The sequence below is a fragment of the Mchenga conophoros genome, linkage group LG3, assembly GCF_057382185.1.
Source record: "Mchenga conophoros isolate Kocher_MC1m ecotype Shallow Benthic linkage group LG3, M_conophoros_male_GT1.1, whole genome shotgun sequence".
Lineage (NCBI taxonomy): Eukaryota > Metazoa > Chordata > Actinopteri > Cichliformes > Cichlidae > Mchenga > Mchenga conophoros.
This window is the reverse complement of record NC_140528.1, coordinates 50766069-50777858: the sequence shown is the minus strand read 5'-3', so window position 1 is coordinate 50777858 and position 11790 is coordinate 50766069. Positions and strand designations below refer to the sequence as shown.

General features: G+C 41.5%; 1 protein-coding gene across 1 annotated transcript; it reads left to right on the top strand.

The window, feature by feature from the left end:
- Window positions 1-352: 352 nt before the first annotated feature.
- Window positions 353-4539, top strand: LOC146579266 (tripartite motif-containing protein 16-like). Its single transcript, XM_085262934.1, has one exon. It carries the CDS (start codon window positions 2184-2186, stop codon window positions 3846-3848), a length of 1665 nt encoding a protein of 554 aa, XP_085119060.1. The 5' UTR covers window positions 353-2183; the 3' UTR covers window positions 3849-4539.
- The last annotated feature ends 7251 nt before the right edge of the window (window positions 4540-11790 follow it).

Sequence of the window (11790 nt, the reverse complement as noted above, 5' to 3'; positions counted from 1 at the left end):
TGTATCACTAATTGTCCATTGCGATTACAACATACAATATTATTGTCACTGCTACATTTCTGTAATGCTACTGTAACCGGTTTCTGCTTCATCCCGCTGCAACAGTTCGGCCCAAACAGACTCCTCGACTCTGCGTTGTGTAGTGTTTTTAAAAAGACAAGGAGTCTCTGATCGATCGTTGCCACTTTATTTCCTGAATGGAAACAACGGTGTATTATCAGTGCACAGGCTCGCCATACACCACTCCGCACAGCACACTCTCGTATGGCTACGGCAGACTGGCAGCGATTACTGCAGCAATATTACAATTTCTAATATACAATAAAATAACAGCAACAACAAACGATGTACCTGAATGGAAACAACGGTGTATTATCAGTGCACAGGCTCGCCACACACCACTCCGCACAGCACACTACGGCAGAACATCTCATTAGCATTCCGCTTTAGCATACAGTTTCACACATTAATAAACAAATGAAAAGTACATAAAACTGGTGTTGGACATGTGTCCACTAAGCACTTATTACACTCGGTGCTCGTCAGCTAATCAAACATGTTTTATGTGTCTGTACTACTTAGCTATATTGTGTGCGGAACAATACAACTCACCTCTCGTATGGCTACGGCAGACTGGCAGCGATTACTGCAGCCAGCCACACCGAGAGGGGGGGGGGCGCTGTTTCCCCATTACACTGATATTTGTGGCAAGTGGAATAATACCACATAAACACTGTTACACTACCAGAAATTATTTCCACTACTAATTAATTACCGTTGAGCTCAAAGGTTATATTAATAAACTGTTAATGAATGTGTATTTATGAAGACGATTTGTGAGACTGGTAAACTTATGATATGTACAATAGTCTTTCGTTCTACACGGTGCGTTTCAAGGTCCTGTACCCATCCGTCGGTAAACTGTACCTGGGCTTGTTGCAGTGACCTGAAGTTACTAAACTTCACGAGTGTGTGCACTCACTCCAAGAAGCGTATAATTATAAATCTGAGCGTGGTGAAAGTTGGGCAGCACGCTGACGTCTTTTGTCCACTCTTTCACTCCTTTGATTTTTTCCTCGTATCTTTTCTTTGTCTTTTCGTCGAGTCTGTCTTTGTTCGGACCGGCATTGTTCTCCTTTTGTTTTGTACATTCCTTTTTTGTGCGGCAAAGAAGAAAAAAAAAAGAAGGTATTGGAACCGGAGAATGAACGTTTTGCGGTGATGCAAATGTTTGCATTTGATTTGTTTGATTGGATTGTTTTGCCACGAGTTCCCGGCATGCAATGCGCGAAAATCACGTGATTGTTAAACAAGGGGGCGGGTGCATCCAGCCTCCTCGGCTGTAATTGGTCCAGCCCAGAGTCGATCATGACCAATTGGCCAATCCAACACCTTTCATTATATATACCCTTCCTAAAAAAAAAAAAAAAAAAATCCATCGGCCCATACAAACAAAAACTCGCCAGCGGCCCACCGGGCAATGCCCGGTATGCCCGATGGCCAGTCCAGCTATGCATACATATACATATCTGCCTGTGAGTATATTTGTCTGAATCTGACTTTGAATCTTCCCTTTTTTCTTATGTCCTCTTCCCTGTCTCTAAAACAGTAGTCGTCTCTCAAAAAACAAATACCGTTATAACTTTAAATGTACCTGAGAATCGAGGCTGTTAGACTCACAGCTTGGAGACTTGAAGTAACTTTTCAACACTGATGTATCACCAGTTTTTGTTCTGTTAGCTACGGGAAGAAACTTTGTTTTTGTGCATTTTGGGCATATCAAAGATAAAAATGATGTTCAAGAATATTTGGTCAACTGTATTTTATATTACAGGTGATCATTTTCAAAACTGGCGTCAATTAATATTTTTACCATCTTCAAACTGAGCTGTCATTTGTTTTTCAGGTTAAACTCACGGTCCACTTCCAATCATTCTTATTCCTGGAATAAGTGAAAGGCTGATAACTCCTCCCCTCTTCTTCCTAAAACACAGCAGCTCCACACTAAATGTATTTCCTTGTTCCCTCCCCTTTAGATCTACAGTTTGAAGATGGGTGTAACCAACATGTGGTGACGTGTAAGAGCTGACAGGCTCCATTCACTTGTTGTTGAGATCAGTGCTCAGACTAGTTTCAGTTATACGGAAGAGAAACTCACACAGTCACTGACACTGAGAGGAGAAATGGCGCAGAAAGGAGTTCAGCTGGACCGAGAAACAATTTCTTGTTCGATCTGTTTGGATCTACTGAAGGATCCGGTTACTATTCCCTGTGGACACAGCTACTGCATGAACTGTATTAAACATTTCTGGGATGAAGAGGACAGGAAGGGAATCCACAGCTGCCCTCAGTGCAGAAAGACTTTCACACCGAGGCCTGTCCTGGAGAAAAACATCGTGTTAGCAGCTTTAGTGGAGCAGCTGAAGAAGACTGGACTCCAAGCTGCTCCAGCTGATCACTGCTATGCTGGACCTGAAGATGTGGCCTGTGATGTCTGCACTGGGAGGAAGCTGAAAGCCATCAAGTCCTGTTTAGTCTGTCTGGTCTCTTACTGTGAGAAACACCTCCAACCTCACTATGATGTAGCTCCATTAAAGAAACACAAGCTGGTGGCCCCCTCCAAGAAGCTCCAGGACAACATCTGCTCTCGTCATGATGAGGTGATGAAGATTTTCTGTCGTACTGATCAGCAGAGTATCTGTTATCTCTGCACGATGGATGAACATAAAGGCCATTTAACAGCCCCAGCTGCAGCAGAAAGGACTGAGAAGCAGAAAGAGCTCGAGGTGAGACGACTAAACATCCAGCAGAGAATCCAGGAGCGAGAGAAAGATGTGAAGCTGCTTCAACAGGAGGTGGAGGCCATCAATGGCTCTGCTGATAAAGCAGTGGAGGACAGTGAGAAGATGTTCACTGAGCTGATCCGTCTCCTCCAGAAAAGAAGCTCTGATGTGAAGCAGCAGGTCAGATCCCAGCAGGAAACTGAAGTGAGTCGAGTCAAAGAGCTTCAGGAGAAGCTGGAGCAGGAGATCGCTGAGCTGAAGAGGAAAGACGGCGAGCTGGAGCAGCTCTCACACACAGAGGATCACAACCAGTTTCTACACAACTACCCCTCACTGTCAGCACTCAGTGAGTCTACACACTCATCCAGCATCAATATTCGTCCTCTGAGCTACTTTGAGGATGTGACAGCAACTGTGTCAGAGACCAGAGACCGAGTACAGGACATTATGAGAGACAAATGGGCAAGCATATCACTAAGAGTCACTGAAGCGGATGTTTTACTGTCATCAACACAACCAGAGCCAACAAACAGAGCTGGATTCTTAAGATATTCACGTGACATCACACTGGATCCAAACACAGCACAGAGAAATGTGGTATTATGGGATGGTAATAGAAAAGCAAAAGCAATTGAAGAAAATCAGTCTTATTCTGATCATCCAGACAGATTCACTAAATGGTTTCAGGTTCTGAGCAGAGAGAGTCTGACTGGACGTTGTTACTGGGAGGTAGATTGGAGAGGGGGAAACATTGATATAGCAGTCTCATACAAGGATGTCAACAGATCAAGGACATCATTTGGATATAATGGTAAATCTTGGGCAGTACGCTATGACACAGATGATGGTTATGAATTTTGGCACAATAAAGTTCAAACTCTTCTTTATGGTCCTGAATCCTTCAGAGTAGGAGTGTACCTGGATCACAGGGCAGGTATTTTGTCTTTCTATGATGTCTCTGAAACCATGACTCTCCTCCTGAGAGTACAGGCCACATTCACTCAGCCGCTCTATGCTGGACTTTTATTATCTAAAGGAACCACTGCAGAATTCATTAAACTGTAAAAGACAGAAGAGGCAATTAGTATAAATATGTCTTTCACTTCCTGTTTCATTTTTATGGTTTCATCTTCACATAGATCATCTGCCAGTCACACTTTATGACTCTATTTTTACATCTTATTAATTGTTTTCTAGTTAATGCTTGACTGTTTGATTTGACGCTACTCACTGTGTCTGTCTAGCTAAAGAATCTCTCACTGCTCATGATTTTTAGTCATTTCAAGAATATTTTCCCATCTTTACTGATTTTGTGTTTGAACAAACTGAAGGTCTAAATCAAAGATGAAGGTCTAAATCAAAGATGAAGGTCTAAATCAAAGATTTGATTTAGATTTCAAAGATGTTCAGGAAACAGCTTGTTGGAAATTTTACCTTTAATAAAACTTCATAAATGTAGCTTATTCTTGTTCATGGACATAGTTTTATACAATTGGAAACAATTGGAATTATTATTTTTTTCCTCTAATCATGCCTATTCATGATATAGAAGTCAACAGTAACACAACAGGACTACTGTGTCATTAAACTTCATGTTACTCTTGTAATTGGGAAATCTGTAAAACTGCATGTAATATTCCTGTGTTATTTTCTCTTGGCTCATTACTGTTGTTTGTATTGTTAATTTTGTTCTGTCAAGTTAACGTATACTAACAAAATAAAATGAATATTGATGGAGTCATGTTCTTTGAACAGAGACACAAATTTAATGCAAATGAAACACTAGTTTTAAAATAAGCTGAAAATATATATATCTACTAACTAACCAAAATTCTCAGACAAATGTTAGCTGGATCATAAAATTGATATCAGAGGTTCCACAAGAAAAAAGAAACATAAACAAATTTTATGAATTAGCTTGCATAAATAAGAAAAGTGGTTTGTTTTATTTTTAATGTTTTTAAAAATTAAATATCTAAAAATCTTGTTTGAAAAAAGTGAAAACAATAACAAAGGTCTTTAAATATTACAAATTTAACTTGATCTACTCTTGATCAATTAAAACTTGTAGAACACTTAGACAAATACAAATAGGTCATTGCTGTGTAAATTAATATGTAAAATTAGCACTTAAAAACATGTATTTAAAGTGCCCACGTAAGATGAGAAATATAAAAGTAACTAGAAAAATTTGCATTTCCTGCGAAAATGCTGTGTGGATGCCTTAATGCTGAAGATGTCTGCTGAAAAAAGCTGAAAAAGTTGAAAAAAAAAAATGTTGCCCTGAGCAGGATTCGAACCTGCCCCTTCTGATCTATGGGCAGGTATTTAGCTCACTGAGCCAAACTCATTTTCACAAAGAGGAGGTTTAGAGATTGACAATTGTGCTGAAATGAGCAGAAGCGGCTGAGAATTGTGCTGATAAGAGGTGAAAAGGCCAAACACTTGGCAGAAAAGAGGTGAATCAGAAGAATTTCTGCTGAAAAGAGGTAAAGAAGCAAAAAGATGTGCTGAAAAGAGGTGTAGAAGCAGAAGTGCTTGCTGAAGATGGCTGTATGTGTAATGACACACTGGAGAGTGTCAAGAAAGCAGAGCGCATGCAAGCAGGGAACATGTCACAGGTAGGATTTGAATCTCTGCCACCGGGTCTAACGGCAGCTTCCCTACCCTCTGAGCCAAATGAGTTCTGGTCACAAGCAAAGATATGATGAGAGGGAAAATGTGCACTGTGGAGCAGAAGCTCAAATTAGCAGAAAAGAGGTGAAGAGGAAGAAGTTTGTTGTGAAATGAGGTAAAGAAACTGAAATTTGTGCTTAAAACAAGTGAAAAAGCTGAACTCTGAAATCCTGCTAAAACAGCAGAAGAGGCTGATATTTTTCAGCTACTCATTGAGCCAAACTGGTTCTCACGTAACTGAAAAAAGGTGGAAAAGCTTAAAATTCTAATGAAAACAGCCGAAGAGGCTGAGATTTGTGCTGATAAGAGGTGAAAATGCTGAACCAATCAGAGGTACTGCTTCTGTCTGCTTCATCAGGCTGTGTACTTGTATGTATTTCTGCCATGGACTGTTAACAAGAATCTAAGGTCCACATCAGAAAAGCTGCTAAAATCATAAAACTTTGCAGAATTGTAGTAAATTAGCAATATAAATTACAGTTCTGTGATAGTGTATAAATTTGTAGTGAAAAAAAAATGTTGAACAAGGTGGGATTGAACCCACGACCTTTGGTCTGAAGATCCGTTTCATTACCAATCACGCCACCTGGAAAGGGGGCTGGCGCTTTGAAAAAAAGGGTGATCAGCAGTCAGAATTAGATCGCGGTGAGAGGCGAAAAACGCCGTTTTTTGGAGTTACAAAACGTCGTGTAACTCAAAAACTAGGTGGGATAGAAGCATAATTCTTGCACTGGGTGAATCAGCGGACTTTGGTGTACTTTGACTGCGATTTACATAGCTCTTTGTATCTCCGTCGCGGAGATATGACGAGAGAAGAAACGGCTTCATTTTCGGAGTTTGAAAAATGAGAGGACAGATTTCCACCCCTCAAACAAGTCTAACTCATCTCAGAACGGTAATAGGTGAGAAGATAATTCTTGAATTGTGAGCGTCGGGAGTGTCTGAAGATATACGGGGACAAGCCTCATGTCTTAACTTTGCTTCGTTAAGGAGATATGACAATTTGAAAATGCCTTCAGTTTCAGTATTTCAGCTCTGAGTTTCACAACCTCCCCATAGACTTTGAATGGGGAGTTTTTAGACCTTGTGTCACTTCGAGGCAAATTGTGAAAAAACCGTAACTCTCACAATAATTATAGTGACACTGTCTTAAAGCCAGCAAAAATACCTACGTTTTGATGTATAATTTGTGGAAGTTGAGTGGAAATTGAGCGAGTAGCAAGAAGTTGTTCAGACATGAAGAGAAAATTCAGAACGGACGAGTGTGCACTGTGAGTTAATTGCATAGCAACCATAGCAACGCATGTATTTTCTGAAAAATCACAATTTTGCAACTGAAAACTCAAAGAGGGATAAGATTAAAACGGTAGAAGATCTGAAAAAGCTGAATCACACAGGAATAGCCCAATCATCAGTGTTTCATCTTGTTCTCTCTATAAACTTCACAAGATGCTCGGTTGAACTTTCCCTCCTCCAAGGTAAACTTTTATTAAACTCTTAATAAACAGTCATGAGTCTCCGGTTCTCACCTTCCGGTGTTACACTCTCAAGACCCCGGGTGGAACACACAGGTAAATGCAATTCCCATTGCTACATCCCTTTTCTTTTACAAAGACAATGAACTATTCATAAGTTGAGAACTCAATTTGCAACTGGAACAAAACTTAGACATGACATTTCTTTGTTAGACACAATTTTCTTCAAAAATAAAAATTCTTTCTTCCACTTACTTTTTTAGCTTTCTTTCTATTTTCCTTTAGTATTACTTTTATTCATTTTTCCCGTTTTGTTTCTCATTTCCTTATTTTTATTTTTTTTTCTTCCAAACAAGTAAACAGATCACAAAGCCATAACTCAAAATATTATCACAGATGTTCTGCTCTGTTCTCTAACCAGTAAACAAATCACAACATATAACTCAAATGTCGTCACAGATTTTTTTTTTCTTTTGTCTTTCCTCTGACAAGTAAACAAATTACAGCGTATAACTCACAGATTACCCCTTAATTGCATACATAGTCCTTCAAATATCCAGGTTGTTGTACTACCCGTCCTGACCTGGTAGTGCTGTTTTGTGTGTTCTCTTTGCTCTTTGTCGGCACAGTAATGTTCTGCCCCTCAGGCTGGAGATGTGCTGACATGTCTTTTTTGACCTCCGTAGCTCGCCTCAGATGGCGACGATTCCTTCTGAGGACTCTGCCGTTGTCCAACTCCACATCATAGGATCTGTTTCCCAGAGTGTTACACACTCTAGCCTTGGTCCATAAGTTGTGTGGTTCAAAAGGTTGGACTCGCACCAAGTCCCCTGGGTTTAATGTGTCCATGTCCTTCGCTGTCTTGTTGTAGTACTTTGTTTGTCTCTCTCTGTTTTTCATCAGTGCTAACTTGTTGTCAGTCACTGTGGGTTGCAACAATCTGTCTCCTATTGGGAGAAGTGTCCTCGTCCTCCTGCTTAACAGTCTCTGTGCAGGGCTGGTAGTTAAACCTTGTGTTGGGGTGTTTCTGTGGTCCAATAAGGCCAAATATGGATCCTGTCCAGCCAATTTCGCCTTTTTCATGAGTCGTTTGGCAGTTTTAACGGCAGACTCAGCTTTGCCGTTGCTCTGCGGATAGCCAGGTGATGAGGTATGGTGTCGAAATTCCCATTTCCGGCTGAAGTTGGCAAACTCTGTTGAGCTGTACTGGGGCCCGTTGTCAGAAAAAACAATATTTGGGATTCCCTGACGTGCGAAATGAGCCTTTAGTTTCCTAATCACAGTACTCGACTTGGTATCAGGTAGATAATCTATCTCCCAAAAGTTGGAGTAATAATCAACAGTTATTAGGTAGTCCCTACCCTCAAAGTTGAATAAATCTGTCCCCACTTTGGTCCATGGTCTAGTGGTCGGCTCGTGTGGTTTTAGTGTCTCTTTCTGTTGTTTTGCATCCACAGACCGACATATGTCACATGTAGCGATGTACTTTTTGATGTGGTCGTTCATACCGTGCCAGTAGACGCAGTCTCTAGCTCTCCTGAGGCACCCTTCTGTGCCGATGTGTGTTGAGTGAATTCGCTGGGTTATATCTGCCTGTAGTGCTTCTGGAATCACCACTCTCTCTCCCTTGAAGACCAATCCATCCCGTGTGCTCAGTTCATCCTGCAAAGATTGGAACTGGGTTATTTCAACAGGTACATCTTTCTTACAGGCCGGCCACCCCTTTTGTATTGCTTTTATCAGCGTTTGTAGTGTGTGGTCGGTTCTCGTCCCTGCCCGTATTCTGTCCATGCTTTCTGTTGAAACAGGTACATAGTCCACCATGTTGACACATTCTGTCTCCAACTCTGTCTGGCTTTTGATGCTATCCTGCAGGTAGGCCCTACTCAGCGTATCAGCAAGTAGCATGTCACGGCCTGGAACATATGTTATGGTTATATCATATTTTTGCAGCCTTAATAGCATCCTTTGCAGTCTCTTAGGTGCATGTAACAGTGGCTTTTTAATAATGTTCTCGAGTGGCTTGTGGTCTGATTGCACTCTCACAAGACGACCATATGTATATTGGTGGAATTTCTCCATCCCAAACACAATAGCTAAGCATTCCTTTTCAATTTGTGCATAACAAGATGGCGCCAGTGTTCACGGCAAGCCGTCGCCTCCATTTTTGTTTGTTGTTTATTGTCCTTCTCTCTATGTGCTGCCCTGATGTCTCCACGTTACTTGTCTATGATCGCCAAACTCTTTTGAATCTCCGGCCTTTGGACTACCAGACACAAGATTTTAAATGGAGATCTGACGATCCTCCTCCGCTTTCGAAGGACTTTCCTGATTACCTCCGCCACTTACCATCTACCTTCTCTCAAAGGAAATGTTCACGGAGAAGGGGTAAACGTGGCGGCATCCGTGTTCGTATCAAGGCCCTTTTAAAGTCCTATGTTGCAATAAATGATCGCTATTCTACAAACATTTTGTCATGTATTTCTGCCCTCCGAGACCATGCTAACTTCAGACTGTTCTGTCATCGCTGGATTCGCCCTGTCGGACCTTATGGTTACCTGAACCTCCCAGCTGATCTTCCACCCGGTCGGTGCTGGGTGCGGTCCTCCAGAGGAGGCGCGAATCTCGGCAACCTTCGCCTGCTGCGGCGTTCTCCTACCAGTAACAGTGTGACCACTCTCCGTATGGCCTTATTAAATACAAGGTCACTGACGAATAAGACTTTTATTTTAAATGACCTTATTCTATCGTCGGGACTGGATTTCTTATTCCTGACGGAAACTTGGCTTCGCCCCGGCGAACTTTTTCCCTTCTCGGAGCTGCTCCCACCTGACTATGCTTTTATTAGCTCACCCCGGACCACTGGAAGAGGTGGAGGGCTAGCTTCAGTTTTTAAAAACAAACTTCGATGTCGGCAGCTGCCACCTGTTCTGTACCGCAGTTTCGAGGTGCAGTTATTGGAAGTGAACTGCGTCCCCGCCATCCTCTGCGCTGTGGTGTATCGTCCCCCGAAACTTATTAAGGATTTTCTTCCAGAATTTGCTGATCTACTGGGGAGCCTAGTGCCACGTTATGACCGTATATTAATTGTTGGTGACTTCAACATTGATGTTTGCTGTGAGGACAGTTCGCTAGCTAAGGATTTCCTCGCTCTTATTAGCACCCTCAATTTCACCCAGTGGGTAAGTGAACCAACTCACACTAAAGGTCATATACTTGATTTGGTACTATCTTATGGTCTGGATATTTGCATCACGGACATAGAGGACTTTGGGATTTCAGATCACTTTCCGGTTTTGTTTAATACTGTAGCGAGCGATGTGGATTTGAACAGTGATGGCCCTGTGCAGCAATCGCGCACGATTAACTCCCAGTCAATCGCCCACTTCATTGATGCTTTCCTTGACTCTCCCCTCTCTGATGCTAACTGTAATGGGATTTTATCAGCGGATGAGCTTGCTAACCTCTTTTATACTACATGCGCTGACATCCTTAATTCTGTGGCACCTCTGAGAATTAAACGTGCCAAATCCTCACAACCCTGGCTAAATGATACTACTCGCGCCCTTAGGCGTGAATGTCGTCGTGCTGAAAGAAAATGGAGGAAAGACAAACTCCACGTCTCTCTGGACATCCTCCAAAATTGTCTATCTAAGTATCAAAAGTCTGTTAAAGCTGCCAAATCTGCCTTTTTGTCTAGCATTATTATGACTAATAGCCACAACCCCCGAGCACTTTTTAATACTTTTAATTCTGTGATAAACCCTTGCACTACCACTTATAGGGATGCCTCCCCTGCTCTTTGTGATAAATTCTTAAAGTATTTCTCTGATAAAATCTCAGCTCTAAGGGCTTCTCATCCATCTCACCCATCATCAGTTTTAGACCCAGTTCCAGCTTCTGAATGCTTGACTGTCTTTCAACAGTTTGAGCCAGTGTCTTATTCTGCTTTAAAAGATATAATTGATCATCTCAAAATCTCTGGTTCCCCGCATGATATTCTTCCTTCTCGTTTCTTTAAGGAAGCTTTACATGTTATTGGTCCTTGTATCTTATCTCTGCTGAATGCATCATTGTCATCAGGTTGTGTACCGTCTGTCTTTAAGCATGCTGTTGTGCAACCTATTATGAAAAAGAAAAATCTTGACCCTAATGCTCTCACTAACTACAGGCCAATCTCTAAACTCCCTTTTATTTCCAAAATATTGGAAAAGGTAGTTCTAAAACAACTTCAGGCCTTTTTAGATGCAAATGGTATTAATGAAAAGTTTCAGTCTGGTTTTAAACCTCGCCACAGCACAGAGACAGCCTTACTTAGAGTTTTTAATGATCTTCTTTTAACTGTAGATTCTGGATATTCTGTGGTCTTAGTTTTACTTGACTTGTCTGCTGCTTTTGACACGGTTAATCACAACATTCTTCTATCAAGATTGGAACATGTTGTTGGTCTCAAAGGTACGGTTTTATCTTGGTTTAAATCCTATCTCTCAGAGAGGTCGTTCTCTGTTGCTATGGGGCAACACTCCTCGGCTTCTGCCCCTATTTATTGTGGTGTGCCTCAAGGGTCCGTGCTCGGTCCTGCTCTTTTCTCTTTGTACATGTTGCCGTTGGGATTAATTTTTAGAAAACATAACATCTCCTTTCACTGTTATGCCGATGATATCCAGATTTATTTACCTTTGAAATCCGATGTGACTGCTTCTTTGCAACCTCTGTTCAACTGTTTGCATGAAGTAAAAATTTGGTTATCACATAATTTTCTTACATTGAACGAGAATAAGACCGAAATCATAGTCTTTGGTAGTCACACTCCGCTAGACCAGTTAGCTGACGCCCTAGGCCCTCTCGCTAGCCAT